Genomic DNA, 25,319 nt, shown 5'->3' with positions numbered 1-25,319 from the left:
CACCGCCTGACAAACGCCCACGCTTTACAGCATACCAGTGGTCACAAGACACCTCATTTAACTATCAACAACCACAATACTTTGCTCAGAACAGTCCTGAACAATGGGCTCAGAGATGACAAGCTCCACAGAACCAGGCCTCGTCCAACCATCCATTTACATCTAAGCCACAATTTTGAAGTATTGGTCGAGGCATTGTATTGAAGTATTGAAGCATGACCTCCCCACACCTCTAGCAGCAACAGATACCCCATCCCACAACTTTGGTCACCGCCTATGCCCATTTTACCATGCCTGGGCTGCGATAACCACAGATCAATGGGTTTGGGAGATCATACAATCTGGCTACACCAACCCTTTCACTACCACTCTCCCCGTCCCTCCTCAGAGACCCCTCTCACGAGCACCTTCTGCAACAGGAAGTAAACCACCTCCTACTTCTGGGTGCAGCGACAAATCATAAATGTCCACTACTTTGCTCCAGGGCAGGCCTGGCACCGGGATCATTAGGGGATGCCTTCTTCATCCCGTGGAACGCGTCACTCATGTATGCCTTCCCACCATACCACTGATCCCACGGGTCATCCGCAAGCTATGACTTGACAGAGCATACATCATTCTCATTGTCCCCACATGGCCCAGACAGACCTGGTTTCTGTACCTCTCACATCTAGCAGTCTGTGCCCCACAACTGCTACCTTTCCAGACGAGCCTCCTGTCCCAGAAGAAGGGCCTGACGCTCCATCCAGACCCAGCGATACTCCATCTCAAAGCGTGGCTCCTCTCTGGTTCCGACATGGGGAATTGAACTGTTTGGAGAAAGTAAAACAGGTGTTACTAAATAGCCATCACCTCACCACTAGAAATACTTACCACCACAAGTGGAGAAGATTCTGCCTTTGGTGTCATCAAAAACAGCTGGACGCGAACAAGGCGCCTCTATCTATGATACTAGACTACCTACTCGAACTGAAGGAAACGGGGTTAGCCATAAGTTCTATTAAAGTACACCTGGCTGCCATCATGGCCCTCCATGAACAGATAGAAGGGGCTTCAATATTCACTCACCCAATTACATGTGCTTTCTCACAGGTATATAGAACATATACCCAGAAGTATGCCAACCTGCACCACCATGGGATTCATAGATTCATAGACTCTAGGACTGGAAGGGACCTTGAGAGGTCATTGAGTCCAGTCCCCTGCCCTCATGGCAGGACCAAATACCGTCTAGACCATCCCTGATAGACATTTCTCTAACCTACTCTTAAATATCTCCAGAGATGGAGATTCCACAACCTCCCTAGGCAATTTATTCCAGTGTTTAACCACCCGGACAATTAGGACCTTTTTCCTAATGTCCAACCTAAACCTCCCTTGCTGCAGTTTAAGCCCATTGCTTCTTGTTCTATCCTTAGAGGCTAACGTGAACAAGTTTTCTCCCTCCTCCTGATGACACCCTTTTAGATACCTGAAAACTGCTATCATGTTCCCTCTCAGTCTTCTCTTTTCCAAACTAAACAAATCCAATTCGTTCAGCCTTCCTTCATAGGTCATGTTCTCAAGACCTTTAATCATTCTTGTTGCTCTTCTCTGGACCCTCTCCAATTTCTCCACATCTTTCTTGAAATGTGGTGCCCAGAACTGGACACAATACTCCAGTTGAGGCCTAACCAGTGCAGAGTAGAGAGGATCTCAATCTTGTGCTCAAATATCTCACAAGACCACCCTTCGAACCACTAGCAACCTGCTCGCTCTTACATATGTCAATGAAGGTCGCATTCCTAGTGGCAATCATGTCTGCAAGATGTGTCAGCGAAATAGGAGTGTTGATGGCTGAACCACCATACATGGTATTTACCAAAGACAAAATCATATTATGTCCTCACCCAAAATTCTTGCCCAAAGTGGCTACAAATTTTCATATTAACCAAACCATATACTTACCTGCCTTCTATCCCAAGCCACATAAGAATTCTCAAGAAGCAACGTTACACATGCTAGATGTCAGACAGGCTGTAGCCTTCTACTTGGACAGAACTAAACAGTTTCACAAGTCACCAAGACTATTCGTCTCTACAGCAGAGCGCCCCAAGGGCTCTACCATATTGACCTCCAAAGACTCTACAAATGGGTCTCTTCCTGTATCCAAACTTGCTATCACATGCATTACAAAGAACACCGCGTGGGCATCAGATCCCACTCAGCGCGAGTCATGGTGACATCTATTGCATTCTTGAACAATGTCCCCTTAATAGACATTTGTAGAGCTGCAACCTGGACATCAGAGCACACTTTTGCAAAGCATTACGCTATCACCCAAAGCCTTATCTCAGACTCCATCATTGGCCTCACAGTGCTCTCATCACACACTTATACATAACTCAGAACCCCTGCCAGCCCTCGTGGGGTACTGCTGTACAAGAACCTAGAGTGGAGCACCCACAGGAACACCACTCAAAGAAGAAGTAGTTGTTACTCACCTTGTGCAGGTTCTTCGAGATGTGTGTCCCTGTGGGTGCTCCACTACCCATCCTCCTGCCCTCTACTTCGGAGTTCACAGCTGAGCTCTGTGGTGGAGAAGGAACGGAGGGGAATATTGGGAGTGTGCATGGTACAGGAGGTGCCAATGGTCACATGAGACAACTCCTGTGCGTGCCCTTCCCCCAACCGAGCACTGCTGCGAGAAATCTCCGATCTCCGGTGCAGGGATGCACCGACACCTAGAGTGGAGCACCCACAGGGACACACATCTCGAAGAACCATCATTACTGCACAAAGTGAGTAATTTCTTCATAATACTTAGTCCTGCCAAGAATGTAGAGGACTGAACTAGATGACCTCTCGAAGTCCCTTCCAGTCCTATGATTCTATGGCTCATTGGGGTTAGCTGGCACACACTAACGAGTTTCTAGTGAACATGTACAAGGTGAAATGCAAACTCGGCCAAACTTGGGTGGATTTTCACAGGAACAGCATAAAGCACAACCCTGGCACATATGCAACCCCCTGCCAAATTTCAAGCCCCTGCTGCTAATCATGGAGGTATTTGAGCTTCACAAACAATAACAATATTTTTAACACTGGCAAAACAATGTAACTTTTCCTTAATCTTATTCTTGGAAAGGGCTGAACCATTTTTGCTGAAGTTAAGAAAACAAAACAAAAAACCCATCCATCTGAGGCATGGGAAACTTCAGTCCAAATCATTAAAGTTTGTCAAAGTTATAAGCAATTGTAAAGAGAATCTTACATTTCCCATTATAAGGCAACCTTAGCTTAGCACAGCCTACACTGTTGTGTCTTGCTAACACAGGCCCTTTCATCAGTGCTTTCACCTCTCAAAGTAATTTACAAAGAATGACTGGACTGTGAGCTTATGGTTATGCCCCAGAAATGTAGATCTTATAGGACCCAGGATCAGGACAGGCTGCCTGGATATCTGTGGGTTAATACACAATCAGGCGAGCAGTGGACTGAGATGTACTTGGGAGCTGGGAATCAGGGCAAGCAGTGGAGAGAAGGTGCTAGAGGGACCTTGTGAAGATCAGTGCAGAATCCAAGCCATCCACAGAGCTACAGGGATGGGTGTTTCCAGAGCTCAGGAGGACAAACTGCCTCTCTGACAGCAAGAGAATGAGGACAGGCTAACGGAGCCTTGTTTGCTTTGTGACCCACTGGCAGATGCCGACAATTCCCGGATGCAGATTGCCCGTTTCATCGATGAGGGGATGATCCTGGAGAACCCAAAGCAGGTGAGGTCGTTCCATGCTGTGCTGGAGAACCCCAGCTTCTCTCTGATTGGACTGTTTTGGAGGAGGGAGAATTCTCATCAGCGAACTCAGGTCCATTCCACTGTACTTCTCTACCAGGCACGAAAGACAGTAAATCTAACCCTTCACCTCTACCTGATACCCGATGATGGCTCACGGGTCAAGGTAATCTATCGTGTGAGCCTTATGGGAACACACACTTACCCTGTTACGGTCTAACTCTCTCGGGGACAACGGGGCTGTTGTGAAGCACAGAACACACACAAGATGCTTTGCCCAGAGACTAACTCATTATTGCTTTTTCACTTGGTCATACAAAGCACAAGAGAGTACAGATCATATAGAAAACAATGAACATCTTAGCTGCAGTGCCCCTCACAAGCTCGCCCTTCCCTTGGGAGACCGTCTGGGCTCAGGAAAACAGCCAGGTCTTGCAGCTGCTCCATGCTGAGTGGCTTCTCTCTCATTAAGGCTTCTTCCTCAGCTCATGTGACCTTCCTCTTTCCTTCCCCAAGGTTCCTGTGGGTCTCCCTAGCTTATATTCCCCCTTCCAACATCTGCATTTCTTTGTTTTGTTTCTTGGTAACTTTCAGCTACTTCAAAAACTGCCCCCTCAGACAGAGGAGGAAGTATCTTTTCTTTTGGGATGAAGTTGCTCTTTCACATAACTTTTGTGCAGCCATCATCATTATCCTTAAGTACCTTCCTATTGTATCTGTTCTAGGAGGATCTGACTCCACCCTGCTAGCCCTTGGTGGGTCCACACACAGGGTGGCATTTGGGCTGCGACAGTTTTCCACAGTAACATTTCAGAATAGCTCCATAATATCAACCAGAATTCATAAGTTGTACAGATAGAGCCCCTAGTTTATCACAACTCTCAGGGGGTGAGCTGGCCATTAACCAGGGCTGGGGCCCACCTCCCCAGGTGAATGGAATTATGGGTAGAGTCACTAGACAGAGTCATGTGACACAATCAGGCCTGTTAAGGGGGATAATGCAGTTTTTGGGCAAAGGGGAAGCAGATCATGGAGACTCTAGGGAGAATAGAGCTGGGATTTATTGTTCCATCCAGAACTTGGGGGCTGGCAGTATGTACGAAGAGGCACTAGGAAGGAGCCAGGCAGTCTAGATTATGGGGCAGACACCTGGTTGTGTAAGGTTCTGAGAGCTGGGAAGTCACAGGGGAGGAAGGGTTTGGGTTCCCCCTGTGTTGACACCCTGTGCAGGGGACCAGCTACCTGTATGAACAAGAGGAAGATGAAGGGACTGAGGAGAGCCCAAGTGGGCTAGAAGCTGAGCCCAGACGGGCTGGATGAATATTGGGAGATGATAGACCCTTGGAGAAAGGGCTGTTCCTGGGGTGAGACTGGGGTGGAAGATTTGTGTTGTTTCAATACTTTGGTTTATACCCTGGGACCATCTGGAGGGTTATGTCATCTCAGTGACACAAAACGTTGGTGTGATCCACATTCACATGCCATCATATAATAAAGAACATCTCACAACAGGGCAATCAGTTGTTGAAAGATAATGGGCCAAGGAGAGCATAGTGAAACGTTACTGGAGACTGGTTGTCTCCATGTTCTTCATGCAAGTAATTTTACTCTCAGGAGGTTGATATTCCACTGGGGAAATGATCTCCTACTTTTCACACGAAGTATCAGAGAGTGAGTTATGCTCTGTCCCCTTCTGTTCTGATCACAAGTTCTGTGCTCTGGTAATTCTCAGATAACTAAAATAAAAAACTACAACCACCGTGGCTTGTTCTCTGTGACATCTACAGACTTAAGCATCAAGACAAGCTAGAAATAAACAGGTTTAGTAACTTAGATGAGTAATAGAAAATAATTTCAAACAACAAATCTGAGTAAATGTCTGTTTGCAGTCAATTTATAAAAGGGGGCAAAATCTGTCATATTAAATTGATTGCAACAAATTACAGTACCTTATTGTCGACATGACAATAATGAACCTTCTCCCCGGATCACAGTCCTGGTCTTAAACCCAGACAGATTTTCTCCTTTCATTTTTAACAAAGACTCTTCTCTGCAAGGCTGCTTTGTAGGAGGAGAATGGGAATTGAGCCCTATCAGATCTAGCTGAGGGACTGCTGTAGTATTTTCTTTTTATGTCTCCCAGACACGACTGTCCTTATGATTCACAGGCAGTTGAGGTCTATGAAGAGAAGTGCCGGTCATGGTTTGTTTCTAAGTCTCATTTCACCCCAGAACCCTTGTGCTTTGGCTCTTGCTGCATTGTGTCCAGTCTATCGGCGATAACGGTAACACCCGAAGTAAGTAAAATAATGGAAGTGAACATGGAACTCAAGAACGCTGGGCTGCAGGGATCTGGGCAAAGCACTCTCCTCCCTGAATCAGTGCTGATCCCAATATTCTAGTGTGGTGCAAGGGGGCCTGTGCTGCAGGGAGCAAGGTGAGGGGCTCAGTATAGGGAGGGTGCTGTCTCATGCTGACTCCAATGCCCCATCACAGCACTAAAGGTCACTGTGCTGCAGGGACTGCAGTGGTTGGTACAGTGGCTAGAGTAGAGTCCTGGGAGTTAGGATTCACTGGTTCTACTCCCTCCATCTTTCTGTGTGCCTCAGTTTCCCCATCTGTACAATGGGGATAATGATACCAGCCTCGCTTAGTAAAGAGCTTTGGAATCCATGGAAGGAAAAGGGAGTGTATCATATTAGGGTAGGTCTACACTATGGCAGTAGGTTGATCTAAGGTACGCAACTCCAGCTACATGAATAACATAGCTGGAGTTGATGTACCTTAGGCCGCATTACCGTGGGGTCTACACCGTGGGGGTCGACAGGAGACACTCTCCCATTGACTTACCTTACTCTTCTCATCGGGAGTAGAATACCAGGGTTGACTGGAGAGCGATCTGCACTCGATTTGGTGGGTCTTCACTAGACCCGCTAAATTGGCCGCTGGTGCATTGATCTCAGAGCATTGATCCTGGCTGTAGTGTAGATGTAGCCCTAGTGTGTTAATACTGCTGATGTAACCAATCATGAAGCCCAAGTACTGAACATTGATGTGAGGTACTTTGTGAATAATGCACAGACTACCAGTTGGTTCTGTATCATAGTGGCTGAATATTTCCAAACATATTCACACAGATGGGGGCTGGCTGGAGAATGTTTTCTGGAAGTACGTCTTCTGTGACCAGCTCTAACACGCCTCACCCCCTTTCCGAGCCCTGCTTGCTTGGGGTGGAGGTGGGGGCTTATCCCTAATACCACACTTTGGTTTTCCTACAGGAACTGCCATTTTTGGATAAACCTGCAGAAGCTTTTCAACCATTCACAGAGATCCACACCACGGGTTTGAAGAAGGAGCTGAAGCTCACCCTGAAAGAGAAAAATGATAGGAAGCAGATCTGGGAGGCTGTTATCAGACCAGGTAGGTTCAGCCTGGCAGTGGGGAGATATCTGTGCATGCAGCCCTCAGTCAGCATCTCTCATGATGGCTGGCACATACCTTCTGTGCACAGCGAGGCAGGATTTGGCAGTGTATGAGGGGACTGGGAAATAGATGGGAGAGGCAGAAGGGTTCAAAACTCAGGATTATTGTCTTAAATCTGTGGCCAATGAGAGCTGCACTGCTGTCCTGCTGCTGCAAACCATGAACACTTGGAATTGTATGGTGACTGCAAGGATATAACACTCACCTTCTGCTGTGGGCAACCCCAGGAATGAAGATGAATCCCCACTGTTAGGATATAGATATTCAGGTCTGTCTGCAAAGGCCTATACTTTAAGAATTTAGGTGTAGTCTTATGACTTAGCTAGTTATAGAGGTATAAAAGAGAGAATAAAAATCATAGTCTGCCTGTTTATAGGGCCTTTTCTCACTGTGACAATCTGAGGCCCTGTTCTTAGGCTAAGCCTTTGGCTAAGCAGCAGAGGCAGCCATAAGCTGGGAAGCGAATGGTCACATCCTTACATTCCAAACTAATCACATTAAAATAAGGTGCTATTGGGCTGTTAAGAATACAATCCTGTCCTGATAATGCCTATCACCTCCAGAGAAGGGGAAAAGCCTAGAAGATGTAAAAGGAAACTTCATTTAATAGCATCCTGTCTGGTAAGAACTCACTTATCAATAGCAGGGGTGTGAAATCCTCATTTCTGTATTCTTCTATCACTGTAGTCCCCATTTCCCTATTGTTCATCTGTATAATCTCTGTCTGGTTCTGTGATTGTTTCTGTCTGCTGTATAGTACATTTTGCTGGGTGTAAACCAATTAAGGTGGTGGAATTTAATTGGTTAAATAATCATGTTACAATATGTTAGGATTGGTTAGTTAAATTTCAGTAAAATAATTGGTTAAGGTATAGCTAACCTGAACTCAAATTTTACTATATAGTTTGCAGTCAATCAGAAAGTAAAGCGGGGGAATTAGAATCATGTTTTGATAAAGAGGGGAATGGGAACAGGGACACAGGCAAGGCTCTGTGGTGTCAAAGCTGGGAAGGGAAACACTAAGAAAGGAAATTAAAATCATTGCTTGCTGGAAGTTCACCCCAATAAACATCGAATTGTTTACACCTTTGAACTTCGGGTATTCTTGCTCTCTGTTCATGCGAGAAGGACCAGGGAAGTGAGCGGGTGAAGGAATAAGCCCTCTAACACCCACTAGCTGTAAGGTGTCTAGGGCTGTTGCTAAATGTATAACCAGTTGTTGGACTATACTTGTGGTTTGTTATGAAAAATATTCAAGAAACCAAATAACCCAACTTAGCCAAATATTTATTGTAGTCATATGTGGCCTTTTGGGAAGTGATCTCACAGAGCTGACCTTACACAGTGGGCTTGCTTCAAAGATACACCCTCACATCAGCCATATTTGCAATATGGTTGTTTACAAGTGAAAAGTACCACATATGCCACCTAAAGCTTAATCATAGAAGATTAGGGTTGGAAGAGACCCCAGGAGGTCATCTGGTCCAACCCCCTGCTCAAAGCAGGACCAACACCAACTAAATCATCCCAGCCAGGGATTTAACAAGCTGGGCCTTAAAAACCTCTAAGGAAGGAGATTCCACCACCTCCTTAGGTAGCCCATTCCAGTGCTTCACCACCCTCCTAATGAAATATTTTTTCCTAATATCCAACCTAGACCTCCCCCCGCCTCTGCAGCTTGAGACCATTGCTCCTTGTTCTGTTAAGTTTGTCAGCTTTGTCTTTATACTTCCTTGTAACTTTCCCATATCTCGGTTTGAATACAGCATTCCAAACCAGTTGTCCATGACCACATTTCCTAAGCGTGCATTAGGATATAAAACTAATGTATCTTGTCTTTGATAGGTTCTCTATTAGCTTTTGCCAAATACTTGTTATAAGGTATTGTTGGAGATACAGTTTAGCATGGGTGAACAGAACTCTGGGAAGAACACAATCCATTTGGTTAACAGAACTGCCCGCATGCTGTGTGTAGTACAATATAAGTAGTCACGACCTGGCTGAGGGGCCATCATGATACACATTTGAGCAGATCTGATTCCTTCCAGCAGAGGGCACAAGACACACACTAGCCAGTGCATTGTAATATCTTTGCTCTGTTGATCATGGATTTCTCAGGGGCAAATCACAGGATGGGGACAGGCAGCATTAATGTCTGTAGGCCACCTCAGTGTAGAGTGAAGTCTCCCTAGTTTAGACTCTCAGCAGCTTCGATACTTCCTTTTCTCTCATAACCGGGTACTCTGCATGACAGCGATCCTCAGAGATAGAGCTTAGTCCATATTCTGATCTCAGCAACTCCACTGACATCTATGGAGTCAGGGCCGGATTCTGACCTCAGTGACTCTTGTGTAAAACTGAGTCCTCAGAGCCTCTCAAGCCAATCAAGTGTGGAAAGGCACCATCTGACATATTAGTGAAAAGTAAACAACTGCTGACTCCCTCTTTCCCTTTTTCTTCCAGAGGACTTGATGCCTTCTGTTTCATCCACTGAGATGCGAACAGGTGGGTAGGGATTCACAGAGCTGCAAATGCTAGTTTCTAAATCCAATTCTTCTATTAAACAGGCTGATTTCTCCTTTCTGAAGTAAAGAAGTCAGGTGGAGAAATCCCTAATAAGGTCTTCTCTTGTCCACATGTTGCACAGCATTGCTGTCACATCTCACCCCAGAGGTGGCTGCATTCTGGCACTGGGTGAACAATCCCTCTATATCCAGACTGCAAAGTGTTGGGATGAAACTCACTAGGGAAATGTAAAGATTTCATAGACTCACTGGACTACGTGGCCTCTTGAGGCCCCTTCCAGTCCAGTCCCTGCACTGATGGCAGAACTAAGTATTATCTACAGGTGTTTGTCTAACCTGCTTTTAAAAATCTCCAGTGATGGAGATTCCACAACCTCCCTAGGCAATTTATTCCAGTGTCTAACCAACCTGACAGTTAGGAAGTTTTTCCCACTGTCCAACCTAAACCCCCCTTGCTGCAATTTAAGCCCATTGCCCATTGCTGCTTGCTTCTCCTCAGAGGTTAAGAAGAATTTTTTTTCTCTCCTCCTTGTAACAACCTTTTATGTACTAGGAAAATATATATATATATAAAATAAATTATATAAATTAATGTTAGCAAACATGTTAACAACCCCCAAGTCATTCTCTCTCTCTCTCTCTCTTCCACTCAGACAAACATTTTGTCGACCAGCATCGAGAACAGCTAATCCAGGGGGTGACATCAGTGGATGGCATCCTGGATAAATTGCATGGCTCTGTTGTAGATGAAGAGCAATATCAGATGGTGATATCTGGGAGCACCAACCCGGAGAAGATGCGGAAGCTGTACAAACTGGTGCCGAGCTGGAACACAGACTGCAAAGACAAGCTCTACCAGGCTCTGAAGGACACAGACAGATACCTGGTTAAAAAGCTTGAGGGGAAATAGCTGCTCTCTCCTCTCAGCTTGTCTGCATTGGGAAGTGGGGTGTGTGTATTAATCCGCAGCTTTTTGATGCACATCAGATAACTCGCAGTATGCACACCGGTCTAATAGTGTGTGCATGGGACTGAGGCCAGCCATAAGCTGGGAAGTGTATGGTCACATCCTCACATTCCAAACTAGTCACATTGAAATAAGGTGCTATTGGGCTGTTAGGAATATAATCCTGTCCTGATATTCCTATCACCTCCAGAGAAAGGGAAGAACCTAGAAGATGTAAAAGGAAACTTAATTTGATAGCATCCTGTCTGGCAAGAACTCACTTATCAATAGACACAGCTGGAAAACCCTTGTGTCTGTATTCACTTGAGCTGAGGCCCTGTTTCTGTCCAGCCTGCAAAAGAGCTGAAAATTACTAAGAGACTGATATGCGGAGAGGCGGATGGTGACTGACAGGCAGCAGCGGAGAGGGGTAATTAGCGGCCAGCAGGGTGGCAGTGGAGAGGTGCGATGAGTGGCCAGCAGGGCGGTGGCAGAGAGATGTGATGAGCAGCCAGCAGAGTGGCTGGTGGAGGGGCACACTGAGAGTGGTGAGGAGGTGGCTGGCGAGTGGTCAGCGGAGTGAGTAAGATTCCTCTTTGCCCCCTACCCAGCGTGGGAGGTGAACTCTGCAGATACACCTCCGAACTCTGGGTCTGTACTGACTAAAGATAGCAACTGTGAGTGGTGTGCAGAGAAGAGTCGGGCATATGAATGGGACTTTTGTGTTGCTGGACTTAAGAATCTGAGGGGAAAAGGACACTGCCCAACTTACTTAGGGGTGGGTCTTTTACTCATGTTTATGAACCCTGTTTATGGTGATTTCCCAAAGTAGCTCTGAGTTGCTTCCCTTCTTTTCTTAAGTGTCTTTTGTAAACAGACTTTGTGCTTGCAAGGTGTCCAGGGGTGGTGTGTAATTTTCACAGGTTACTGGGTGTTGTATCGATGGAAAGGAACCCCTAGATATTGAACCCAGCCCTGGTTGCTGCTGGCTCCACCTGGTAGAAGGGTTACATTTATTGTTGTGGCAGAGGGACATTGGGGTGATCCTTGTTTTAATGTATGTTTTTGCCTGTACCCATTTGTAGAACCCTGTGAATTATTTCAGTTTTCCAGCTTTTCTGTGTTAATCCACTGAGTCATCAGGACTGAATTTTTATCAGCTTTTGTAATGAAACAACAATCAATTGTGTAAAACAAAATAAATCTTTAATTGAACTGACAACTTGAAAGAAACCTTTAATTAAAACAAAAGTCGATCAAAAAGCTCCAAGTACAATAGTGCAGGTAGAACAGAACAGTGGCTGGGGTGCTTAAAATCACAGGCGAGTGCACACCTCCCCTCTGCCTCTTGTTTGTGGGACTTCAGGTGCTCAGGGGTGAAGCTCCACATTATCTGGGGCTCTGGATGACTCAGAAGAGCTGGGTTCCCAGTTCTCAGTGCCCAGAGCTTGGCTCTGTGGAAGGGATGGCCTCTGTCGGGATGTTGTTATCCAGTGGGAAGAAGTTGGTGGCATTCTCAGTATCCTATATGGTCCAGGGACTGCAGAAAATGGCTGGGCTGGATCCTGGTTTACAACACTGCATTACCCACTACCCTAACAGCCACGTCAGATGCAGCAGAGCATTTTGGTTTTTCATTGCTTCCAGGGCTCACCTCTGCATCTCCCCGTCTTGTTCCATGCTCTGTTTGCCGGCACAATGTGGCAATGGCCTATGACCACACTGTCCTTGGCATCTGCTATGATCTCTCTGAAGAGTTCCCCTTGTTCCTCTCTGTCCTCAGACACTGCCCCTACCTCTCTGCTGGTTTGGTTTTACTTTGGGACTCTGTTATTAGGTGGGCGAACATTGCATTCTGAGTTTTCTGTTTTCTCCCCCCTCAGTTAGACAGCTGCTCAGACATAGATAAAGGACCCATCCTTGAGGGTCTGGCTGGTGCAGGTGCCATGGCTGTGGGAGAGGGGGAACCCCAAAGTGGTTATTGTTCATATTCCAGACAAGCTGTGATAGCATTTTTCTTTTAAACTTTAGCATTTGTGACTTTACCTCCCTGAGATTCTTCCAAGTCTTGGGGGAGAGTCACCAGAGACGGTGAGGGGCGGGCAGGAGGAGGGCCAGCTGCACTGGGATTTTCAACTGTGCAGTATGTGCTTCTTGGCTTTGCTGTTGTGCTGGGAGGCTGTCAAGGAGGGAGGCGGAAGAGAATAACATTCCCGATCTGGACTGGCAGTTTTGGTGCACACTGGAGGCGCTGCTATGGTGTCGTAGGGGCTAGCAGGGACATCTGCACAGCAGCACAGCACAATAATATTAGTAATAAACTGTAAAGTTTGATACTCACATGCCAAGGTTCCCTCCAGCGCCTGAGACCTGGAGGGACTGCCAGAGCTGCCGGTCGCCAGAGACACTGAGGAGTTCCTGGGGCTGCTGGAGTTCCTGGGGTTAGCTGTTTATCCAGGCAAGATGGACAATGTTACCCAGGTACCCTCCCTCCCCCGAACGGGAGTATAGGAAGCAGCTCAGTATAGGCTGTGTTGCTAACTGACAGCTGGCTGGCTGGATTTCCCCACTGACCCACTGACACTCTGCTACTGTTAGGGCTCTGGGCTGGGACCTGGTGGTGTTGGGTGGGCCTGGGTCCCCCTACCCCCTGCAGCCGCCCCACCTGGGGTGGCAGGTTCCCCACTCTAAGCCAAGAGGCCTGCATTTATTGGCAGTCTGCCGGAGGCAGCACCCCGACTGTTTGGTGCCCCACCCTGCCTGAGGGCCTGGGCTTTATAGAATCATTACTGCTCTGTCCTGACTGCAGGTCACAGCCTCCTGGTGCCCTACCCAGCTTCAGGGCCTGGACTTATAGACATTACTGCTCTACCCTGCCGAGTGGTGGAGCCCCGGGTGCTATCCCCCCCTGAACTGTGCCCTTCCAGAAGCCTTGTAGTGAGGGGGCATGGCCTCCCTCCCAGATGGATGGAGGGACAGCCACAACCATCTTACATGGAGTCATTTATTCCCCACCCCCACTGCATTAGAAGCTCCTTCTTGAACCCACCTGAGGGCCAGAAACTTCATGTAAGAGAACTAATAATTACTTCTCGCTTTATGGAACACAGGGAAGGAAAAAAACCCACAAGCTCCCCCTGGTGATTTCAATGGATTCCTCCTGATTTACAACAAGGGGGAGGAGAATCTGGCCCTAAGGATCTCAGCAATTGTCCGCCTCACCCCATGTCTGGCTTCATAAACTAGAATTTAACCCCCCACCAGCACCTCCCTGCCCCAGTAGCCTCCCTGAAGTGCTGCAGAGCAGGAGAGACAGACCCTGGGGAGGAGCCTTTCCAGACCCACTGGCCCAGGATCTCTCAGCCTGGAGGAGCAGGAGCTGCCTGAGGGGATGTGGCTGAGGCCCAGATGACATGCAAGGGAATCTGGGCTGCGTGACCCGCAGCCCAGTCAGGGTGTCACTGGGGCCAGATGGGGAACTGGGGCAGCAGGGACTATGGGGAGCTCCTGTCCAAGCAATGACCCAGCTCTGTCCCTGGGCTGGCTTTGCTCCCAACTCCCATCCCCAGAGCCCTCAGCTCCTGCCCTCCCCTTGTGACTGGCTCTGACACCGCAGCCTCGCACTGCCCCTCAGCATCTGTCTGGGGAAGCCTTCCCCTGCCACCAACCCTGCAGCCAGGGTCCCCAGCACAGACACAGATTTTATCTATGGGTCTCAATGCTCTGAACTCTTGGAGAGTAAATAGCATTACGTATCTGTGATAGGGCTCGCTTGGAGCTGGGGAGGGCTGGCTGGGAGGGTAGCATCACCAAGTGGCCAAGGCTTAGGCCCAAGACCTTCAGGAAGTTGTTGGTAAAGGAGCCCAGTCTCTCCGACTCCAGCAGGCTCAGACCCAGGCAGGGCCGTCCTTGGGATTTATGGTGCCCTAGGCGGGATTATTAAACTGGTGCCCCTGTGCCTGTCTTGCTCTTAGCAACACAAACATAAGTTTACAGTATTGGAAAACTTGCCACATGCATGTTATTAAAACCAGTTTAACTTAATGAAGCAGACTGTAATGCTGATGGACTAGCACTAAAGAAGTAGCCCTATAGAAAAAAATCTGATTTGACAGAATGATGCAAATAATGTAATTTTTTAAATTTGTCAACATTTTATTGGAAATTTATATGAAGAGGTAATGAAACAAGGATTAGTTTTTAATTAAAAGCAATCTTTCTGGCTTTTTTAGCTGCAAAATCAGTAAGAATGTCATCGTATGACAAAGACAAGTGATGTCTTGTTCGATTGCAAGAATAGCAAGACCAGTCAAGTGTTCCTGACTCATCATAGAGCAGAGATAGTTTTAAATGAGATTTAGTTTTGAGAAACTCCGTTCTCCTGATGCTACTGTTACAGGAATTGTCAGTAGAATATGAGTGGCAATGTACACATTAGGATATATGTCAACAAGTTTGCTGGTATGAATAAACTGTACAATGTCCATCATCGATTTTGCATGTGGCAACAACTCAATTCTTCGTACAGTTCAAGTCCATTTAAATCAAAACAATCACCATGCTTCAGGAGGCTCTCTAGGTCAGGGGTCCCCAATGCAGTGCCCACATGTGCCATGGCGCCCGCAGGGGCCTCTCAGTGCACCCGCATACTGGCCGGAGGACTAGCATCTGCCGACGCCCCTGTATGACACCGCTTGCCGCCAACAAGCAGTGTCATCCAGAGGCGTCGCCGCCGAATTTTGGCAGCATTTCGGCAGATGCTCATCCGCCACCACAGTCCTTTGTCTGGTGCCCGCCAGACGAAAAAGGTTGGGGAACACTGCTCTAGGTACTTGCACATTGTCATTAGTTGCTCTTGTTTTCCTATTTCATTGAATTTAGTCCCGCTCAGCCCGCTGCCAGCTGAGTGAATGGAACCCCAAGCCAACAGCGAGTTGAGTGGCTCAGCTGGGGTCTCAGCCACCGGCCTGCTCAGCTCGCTGCCAGCCTGGGGTTCCTTGGGGGTCCCCAGGCCAGCAGTGGGTGCTGAGAGGGGCTGGCGGCCAGGACCTCAGGTGGCAATGGGGCAGCAGCTGGAACCCCAGAGTAGCAGTGGGCTGAGCCGCTCAGCCCGCTGCTGCGTGCCATCAAAAATCAGCTCGCGTGCCACCTTTGGCATGTGTGCTATAGGTTGCCGACCCCTGCTCTGTACACTAGTAAGGAGATGAGCATATTATAGTTGCTTGGAGGGCTCTATTTAGCAGTAACAGGGCTGTAGGAAAGTCAGTCAACATTTTTTTGACAGGTATCAGAGTAGCAGCCGTGTTGTCTGTATCCGCAAAAAGAACAGGAGTACTTGTGGCACCTTAGAGACTAAGACATTTATTTGAGCATAAGCTTTCGTGGGCTACAGCTCACTTCATCGGATGCATAGACTGGAACATATATTGAGGAGATAAATATACACATACAGAGAGCATGAAAAGGTGGGAGTTGTCTTACCAACTCTGAGAGGCCAATTAAGTAAGTTATGGGGAGAGATTCTGTCTTGCCCTCAGCCCTTCTCTGCTGCAGCTGCAAGTCTGCTCTCCTCCCAGGTCTGCCCCTAGTGAGCTGCTCCTCTGCCTTTTAACTCTTCCTCTAGCTGATGTGTTTCCTACAGACATGGCAGGGCTGGGCAGGGCGGGCTGAGCCCACAGTAGTTCCAAAACCCCTTGTTGCCCAGTGTGGAGTTTGTAACCCCCATCACGGCATCACGGAAGGGCTAGTTCTGACTCCACCACTCAGATTGATGTCTGCATTGTGGTGAAAATGGGCCATGATTTCCTGTTCTTTCTGTGCAGGTGGCTTGTTAAGGTGCAAATTGACATCATGGCTGTTTTTAGGCCTTGTGAATATTCTCTCTGCTTTTTGTTTGATATTTTTTCATTCATTTCTAATGGGGAGTGTTTGAAATAAGCCTTGTTGAAAGTTGCCCATGTGAGTCTGACCATTTCTGGTTAATAACCCCGAGCTCTCTAAATACAGCAGGTGAGGTGAAATTTGAGTGGATTTGTGACATAGGTCACAATTATTATTTAAAAGGAAATATTTAGGGTTAAGGCGATTATTTCCTATTATTGGCCTTGGGACCACTGATAAAATCTTCTCCATCACACTGAGAAGTTATTCATCAGTAATGGCGGATGCCATGGAAGTAATATCAAACTAGTCTTGGAATAAGGGGCATGTGGCCATACGTGGGATGCTTTGGGAACAGGTGCTGATGTCATGCATGTTATATGCTATGAAGCATCACTGTACAAACACCCCTAGGCAGAATTAAGGAGCTGGTGTGCAGTGCCAGCATCCAGACAGGCATTGAAGAGGTTGTGTGGATCACAGAACTCTCTGGAGGAGTGGTCCAGCCTTTTCTGTCCTTCCTTTGTATTACAGAGCAGCTGCTCAAAAAGAGGGGTAATGGCTAGGCCAACTTCCCAGACCATATGCTTAATTAGCAGGTTTATGCCAGGGATTTCCAGTGGCAAAGGCAGGAAAAGGGAAGTGTGTGTTAAGGAAGAGAGTCCAAGAGAGATAAGGATGAAGAAACTCTTTCTTGGTGACTGGATAATGGTGCCATAGTTGAGATTTCTGCCAGAAGTGCAATTTTGCCCACCTCGATTCAAGGAAACTTGTGTACCCTCTAAATAAATAAAAAAAAAGACACTAGAAAATCCCCCATGTAGCATCAATTTCTCTTTCAGTAAAAAATAGACAGACAAGGACCCAAAATCTGCTGCTACTCACCTAAGGAGCAGCAGGGGCTAAGGGTGTGATGGAGGGGCTAGTAAGTGGGTTGGTGGGATCCAAACTATTCCACAGAGTGTGGCTGAGGGATAACATCCATTCTTCTTCGAGTGCTGCCCCTGTAGGTGCTCGGACGACAAGAGCCAAGATGGTCTGTGCATCGCAATAGCTGTGGCTGTGGTCCATGCTGCCGTATCAGCAACATCCAGGGAAGCCTGCAAGGCGGTCTTGGCTACCAGTTGTTCTTCGGTAAGCAAGGTCTTGAATTGTGCACTTTTAGCTACGGGACGGTCGGTCATAAACTCAAATAGCTTCCCATAATTGTCATAATCATACTTTGACAGGAGGGTGCTGTAATTAGAAACTCTGAATTGTAAAGTAGACGAGATATTGACATACCATTGGGGGGATTGGCTGGCTCAGAGGTTCAAGGAATGGGAGCTTTAACAACTAGGCCAGATCGGATCCAGTGGTCTAGAAGTGAGTGACCCATAGTGGTTACTGTCCCTTGGCTGTTCTACAGCCTGCAATGGCGATGAATCTGCAAGGTTTCCTTGTTGTCCTAGTGGAGAAGGGTCCCCTAGCTCCACATGACTGGTCCCATTAGAGCCCATTGCATGCTGTTGTGGCTGAACAAGCCATGAATACTGAACTGCCAGCTCACAGCAGAGTGTCGGGTCCCTCTAGGGCAGATTGGAGTGGGGCAGCGTGTGGGGACACAGTGCCCTGCTCAAGGTCTCTGGGTCGATAGCAATGTGGGATGGAGGTTGGTAGTCTGTCCCCCCCAGCAGAGCTACACTACTCAGGAGCACAGAACACCATGGGGCTGAAACGCTCAAAGCTTTTTATTGACAGACCCGTAGCAGAGCAGGCGGGATAGAGCTGGATTGGGAGAGGGGAAGGCTGCACGATAGGTGACAGGAGTCACAGCAAAGCAGGCTCTGGAGAGACAGCAGGGTCGGGTGCCTCATGTACATGAGGATGCCCTAGGAGAGCCTTTCTCCTCGGCACAGGCTGTGGGCTGGACACAGGGTGGTGAGAAGTTGTTTGGGGGAGTTCTTCCATCTTCTCCTGCTGAGATCTGATCATGATCTACATTGAGGGCAGCTGCCTAGGAACACAGGAAGTTAGATGAGAGAAGCTGCATGTGCCCTTACACTCTGTCATCAGTGCCGCATGATGCCCATCTAGGGTGACATTTTGCATACATTAGAATATTTGTATAAATTCCCACACACCAGAACAACATTTGCCTCCCCCGTTCAAAGCGATACTGTGACAAACTCACAATTGGGTAGATAGATGACTACCTCTGCGAGGAGCCTTGTCTGTGCGATGGGTGCATGTGAATGACTTTGTCACACATTTCTATGCCATACATCCAGTATTGTTCCTGTCTTCCAAGGTGACCAGTTTTGTGTGTGTGTGTGTGTGTTACACACACGTAAACTCTTTGTGTATCTATGTGTTTAAATAACAAAATCCTGCATATATAGTGGCTCTCGCTATGGGTATGTCCAGGGCCGGCTCCAGACCCCAGCGCTTGGGGTGGCGTCCTGCGGGAGGGCGGCAGGCGGCTCTGGTGGACCTCCCGCAGGCATGCCTGCGGAGGGTGCGCTGGTCCCGTGGCTCCGGTGGAGCATCGTCTGCAGGAGGTCCACTGGAGCCGCGGGACCGGCGACCGCCAGAGCGCCCCCTGCGGCATGCTGCCCTGCTTGGGGCGGCGGAAATACTAGAGCCGCCCCTGGGTATGTCTACACTGCATTGTAGACTCAGGGCTGTGGGACCCGGGCTTGTGAGCTCAGTGTTTCCAAGCTCACACTTGAACACACTCACCACCCATCACAACTTGTCCGTGACTGATACACTCAATGGATGGAAAGATCAGCACCGTGCCCTGATCCTCTAATGGCCCCAAAGACACCCTGCCCCAGAGCTTTCTGGGGCCACAGTCCCTCCCACGGGGGCACTCACCATGGAGCCTGGGGGAGTCCAGATTCTGAGGTGTCAGCAGGATAAGGGCTCTAGTCTGTGTCCCAGGGTTCTTTTCATAGAATCATAGAATATGAGAGTTGGAAGAGACCTCAGGTCATCTACTCCAATCCCCTGCTCAAAGCAGGACCAACCCCAACTAAATCATCCCAGCCAGGGCTTTGTCAAGCCTGACCTTAAAAACCTCTAAAGATGGAGATTCCACCACCTCCCTAAGTAACCCATTCCAGTGCTTCACACACCCCCCGCCCCCGCATCTATGTTCTCTTGGTTGCAGGCCTTGTGGCTCAGCTCGGGCTCGGAGCAGCAGGACTCCAGCCGGGAGTGGGCATTCCTGCGCAGCTTGGGGCTGGAGGGAGACACAGCACGAGGCGGTGTTCCTCATCTTCCTTCGCCGGCTAGCCCCTGCCACCCAGCCGGGTGCAGGAGGGTGCAGGGAGAGCTCGTCACCAGTGGCAGCGAGAAGCCCCAGGCAGCAGCGAAGAAAATAACAAGCCTCACCCATGCCCCTCTCCCCTGCCCCATGCTAGCCATCCACTGAGCCCCCCATGGCCCTGGTTAAATCCCCCCTAGGACCCTGTGTGAGATCTGAACAAACACTGGGACAGGCATCTGGCACCATGGGCCAGCAGTGACCCCACGGCAGGTCCAGCCTTGGCCACGTGTGGAATTTGCCCCGACAAGCAGCCCCGTTCTCCTGGCTGGAGCTGCCCCACCAACTAGAGATGTCAAACTATGCCTGCGGATAACTCATAATTGAATGATATCTGGGTATAAAACCGCAGTTCCTGCCTACAGAGACGGCACAGGCTGTAGACAAAGGTGCTCTATTCTACTGGTATTGTCCATGTTCCTCATGTGGCCAAGGTTGCTGTCTGCCATAAATATTTGATTAATAGGTTTTTCTGTTATTTGATGAACCCTTCTGTTAAAATAGTCCTAGTTACACACACAGTAAATGGAAATGATTGTGTGTTTACACATCAGCTCCTTTCAGCGCTGTCACCAAATATCGTGATTTTCCTAATACAGTTGTGACAGTTGGCAATGCCGCCTAACTTCAGAAAAATGTTGGCATTGGCTGTTTGCATGAGAAGATCTGTGCAAATGCACAGACATAACGGAACTCTCCTATCTGGTATTTCTGTGCTCAGAAAGGGAGAATGTTCTTTGTCCCCGTTGGCTTCTCTCATTACTATCAGCGTTCTTCTCACAAATGTTTTGGAATACGAGGGAGGTAAACAAAAGGAGGGATTTAGATGACCAGCAAGTCACACTTCTGGGTGTTGTCAATTATTATATTTTTGCTTCTCTATTTGCATTGCTGCCGCAATCGCTCAAGCTCTGACCGAGCCGTGAGCAGATACCTGCTGTTCGTGGAATTAATTCCCATTTCTCAACTCCTCCTCTGGCAAACTCCCACTGACATCAGGGGAAGTTTTGCCTCAATGAGGACTGAGTAAAAATTGAATCGAGCTGAGGATTGGCCCAAGCTTTTTTATTCTAGGTTAATTTCAGATCTCTTGTAATAAAGAACAGGGCCTACTTTCTGTTCTCTGTTGGTGATCACATCTGGCTCCCGAGTTGTCTGTCTGACCTGTTGGCATCTCTGAAGGACAGAGATAAGTCAATACAGATCTGAAATTAACAGTTTCTCAAACCAGGAAGTGCAGTAACTTCAGGGAAACTGCTTTGCAGTTTTTATTCTGCTATTCCTGAAAGTGATTTAGTGAGAATGGAATTTCAACATCTGGCAAGATTGTTCCTCCCCCTGACACGTAACACCACAAGTAGGTCAACACTCTAGTAACCTGTTTTTAACCATTTGGAGACATTCTCATCTAGCCTAGCTGCACCAGGCACACCTGAGATTGTAGTTCCTCTGCTGTCCTACCCACGTGTGCCTGGTCACTCCCTGCCATGTGGCATAACTCTGATCAGATGAGTAGATGCCGTAGGCAGTTGCAGGGGCAATGCCACCTGCTCCCACCCACCCCCGATTTCCCTACCCCAGTCTCTGCCAATGGTGTTATATTAGTGATTAAAATGCCAGGCTTTGGGAAGACAAAAATAATATAGAAAACAGGAAAAATGTTGTCAGGAAAATCCTCAGACCAGACCCTTGGGCCCAGATTGACCAAGATATGCTGGTCATGACTCTCATGGATTTCAGTGGGTACTAGGTGCTTCAGTATCGGGAGGGGTGGGGGGGGGCTTGGATTATTTCAGGGATGGTTTATTAAGAAGCAACACAACTCATTATCAGTGGTGACCCCTAGGAGCCCTAGTCACAGGACCCCGTTGTGCTGGGTGCGGTTCATTACTGGTTAGACATATTATGGCAGCATGAGGAGCCTCAGGCGTGGCCCAGGACCCCAGTGTGTGAGGTGCTGGACACTTTTTATTAGATGTGCCTGATATTAAGAGATGGTCAGTTAAGGCACTGGATGGGACTGCGGGAGACGGGGAGAGAGCAGGAAATGCCACAGAGCAGAGAGTCAGAATGACTGTGGAGTGTATTGTGGGCCCCTCCCATTTCCTGTAATAATCACTTTCTCAGTTCCTCTACAACAGCACAGAAGCTGTTCCCTACTTCTCATTTATATTTCAGCTGTGTTATAGGAAGAAAACCAAAATACTTCTCTTAACAAAATCATTATACAATGTACATTTTAGTTAAATATCTGAACTATGCACACTTGTTGCACCTGTACTCTTTCTTCTCATCAGTCAGGTTTTCTTCATTGGTTCCCTCTGGAAGGCAGGGAACATGTGACCACCTCTTACAAGAGTCACACTGGACCTTTGCTACGTAATAGGTGAGAAAATGAAATCACAAAACTAACAACGGTAGAGATAATTTTAATTAAATGGTAAAACTTACAAAATAATATTCCTTGAACATATAATCATTCCTCAGGATACGAAATACTTGCTACTGTGGAATTATTACAAGAATCCTGATCCTTAGGTTATTATGTTGAGTCAATAGGCAACTGGCTACATCTTTGGCCATGAGTTTTCTTCTTGTACTGCAAATAATCATATTCTCCTTACTTATCTGCTCCAAGATATGGTGCATGTTTCTCGTACCATTTTGTGTTTTTTACCACCATGCCATTTTTATTTTCTTTTTTGCAGATCACATCATTGCAGTATAAGCAGTAGTCCTCCATGCTGTCTGAAAAAAAAAATCAATTACATTTAGTCAAATGATGGTTGTGACCAAAACTGTAAATAGACATCTTGATTTATCCATTAGTGTCAATTACTCAAAAAATTAATTGGTTTGCAAATACTTTTTCTTTTGGGGGGTCATATTTTAAATGATATTTGGAGCCCCAGTCTATGTTTCTCCAAATTTTGGTTTACAGCTGGTGGATATAACGATATTAAAATAGATTTAACTGCTTCATCAATAGCAACCATTCACTCCGGCCACATTTTTAACAGTACGTAAAGATCTTATTCATACAGATTCCCGATTAAAGAACCAAATCTGTGGCATCTTAATACACCTACAATGGGATAACTCTTTGAGATATGACTTTATTCCACACTTTCTGTTATCTTCCCATATACTATGGGCTCACTAAGTATATGTAATAAAGTTATTACCTGTCTCTTTCATTAAAATAATTGCTATGTTTCTTCTAAACATACTTAGAGCCTCCTGCGTGATTTCTATAGTACTGATGTCTTTATGCTTATAAATATGTTTCTGCAAACTAATAACACTTCTGTAGCGAGGAGGCATGGCCCCACTCAGACGTGGATGAGGAGGGAATGTCGTAAGCCACCAGGCGGGCAGGGCCAAGAGGTCACGGTCCACATGCTGGAAGCAGAGGGGTGGAACGGGAAGGGGAAATATGAAAAAACAGCCCAGCAGCTCAGTTGGGAGGGAACAACCGGAGAAGACAGACACTTCTTGCCTGCTGCTGGAGTGGAGCACCAAGGAGAATCACTGTTGCCCCAGGGACGAAGGTGAGATTCCAGGGAGCCCTGATGCTCTTAACGTGGAGGAACTGCTACCCTTGGGGTGTATCCCAGGGAGTCTGAGGATGACCCCTGGCCACAGGACATCCGAGGGGGAGATTAGGAAGCAGCCCAGAAGAACCAGGCAATGGTCTGGTGGAGAGCAAGCCTGAAACAAGGTCAGCGTGTTGTGGGTGGGTCTCCACTGACCTACTGGTGGACCACTCTGCCACTGTTAGGGCCCTGGGAGTTGGGCAGCCTGCGTCCCCCTGCCACCTCACCCCAGGGGTGGCAGTACTCCCCCTCCTTAGGCTCACCCCTAGAGCCCCACAGACTGCATGTGGCACTCACCCCGGGCCCTACCTGAGCCCCATAGACTGGGCTGGGGCTACAGCTCTGCCTGCAGGCCAGAGCCTTAACTGACTGCTGCAGCTCTGCCTGATTGCTGGTTGCTGCCCCTCCCTGCTTAACATCTGGGCTGACAGCCTGCTACCATGGCTACAGGCCAGAGCCCAGATTGTGTACTTCCTGCCCTGCTTGAAGGACGGGCCCCTTGAGAACTGTTCATTTCCCCCTCTTTTTCCCTGCTCAGAGAAGGCTTTAGCAGACCCAAACTGCGAGGAGGCATGCCACCCCCCCACCCCCTGACTCTGATATAGAGAGACGGCCCGCCAGTCTACAACTTATCATTAGAAAAAACATGCATCATTAACAATCAATACTGAACATTTGGCATTAAATACCTTTAGGACAGTGGTTCCCAAACTGGGGTTTGTGAACCCCTGGGGGGTTGAGAAATGTTACAGCGGGTTCTCGGGGGGGAAAAATTCCCTAATGGCGGACAGAGCTGTACCTAGCGACCCTGGGCAGCACGGGCCAGCAGTCTGGAGCCCCTGGACTTCCAAGAGCTAAGCAGATCAAAGCAAGCAGATCTATCACACTGAGGAGATTTAAACTTCAAGACTCCTTATAAGAAATGGAAAGGGAGGTGGATATTTTTTGCTGTTTTTAAAATTAAATAGGCAGCTAGTGTTGTTTTTAAAGTTATGATGAAGAACAAGTTTAAGCTTTGTTGTAACGTGCATTGTTTGTGTGGACTGCTCAAGCCCTGAATGCTTGTGTAGGAGGAACTCTGAGTTGGCTTCTTAAATACCTTCCTGCTGTCTCACATCTGATACTCCTTGGTGAAACATAGGAGCCTGGTCTTATAACAGGCGTATTCCAAGTGATACAAGCTACAAAAGTGAGATCTTGGAAGAGTGTTGCTGTTTTCATAATGTAATAAAAATACTGTAATGATAAATAATAAATAATACTAAATAGTGTGTAATAAGCGTGTCATAAAAACAGATGTTCTATTTCCAAGATCACTGCTTTTATAATTTATACTCAGGTAAAGGAGAAATTCCCTGGAAATATTTGTTTTTAGGAGGAGGTTCGCGAGACTTGACATTTTAGTGAAAGGGTCTCACAGGTTGTTAACGTTTGGGAACCGCTGCTTTAGGATTAGTGGTCCACAGTTGTGCCCACTACTTTGTCTCTTGTGTTCCACTATTTTGGTTTTCCAATCCACTGTGAGTTTTCCAGTTCCTTGGTTGATGAAAGACCTGAAATTTAAAGGGAGGCCAGTAGCCAAATGTATAAGAGGATTTTGCTTTTTCTTTCAATTTCTGTACGTGTTTTGTAACCCTTTCTTTTTCTACTTCCAATGACAATGTTCATATATATATCCACTTGGTTTCTTATTATGTGTATCTGAGTCTTATGCTTATATATATCACTTGATCTGCTGTGGCCAGTATTGCTACTAACACCCTACGACTCATGCAAAATGCTAATATTTTCTGCCCACGTTCAATGA

The 25,319-nt window shown here is 47.4% G+C and overlaps 1 protein-coding gene across 1 annotated transcript in view; it reads left to right on the top strand.

Annotated features, from left to right (window-relative positions):
• LOC120403138 overlaps window positions 1–11,876 on the top strand; it is a 48,839-nt gene extending 36,963 nt beyond the window's left edge. Inside the window, exons 18-22 of the mRNA XM_039533906.1 lie at window positions 3,685–3,938; window positions 5,941–6,069; window positions 7,051–7,192; window positions 9,719–9,760; window positions 10,434–11,876. Of these exons, the coding sequence (XP_039389840.1) occupies window positions 3,685–3,938; window positions 5,941–6,069; window positions 7,051–7,192; window positions 9,719–9,760; window positions 10,434–10,690 (824 nt within the window). The 3' untranslated portion in view covers window positions 10,691–11,876. The remainder of the gene's footprint in view (window positions 1–3,684; window positions 3,939–5,940; window positions 6,070–7,050; window positions 7,193–9,718; window positions 9,761–10,433) is intronic.
• Window positions 11,877–25,319: the final 13,443 nt, after the last annotated feature.

This window comes from Mauremys reevesii, linkage group 4, assembly GCF_016161935.1.
Source record: "Mauremys reevesii isolate NIE-2019 linkage group 4, ASM1616193v1, whole genome shotgun sequence".
In the NCBI taxonomy this organism is placed as follows: domain Eukaryota; kingdom Metazoa; phylum Chordata; order Testudines; family Geoemydidae; genus Mauremys; species Mauremys reevesii.
The sequence above is the reverse complement of the archived record's forward strand: the minus strand, read 5'-3'. Positions and strand labels throughout refer to the sequence as shown.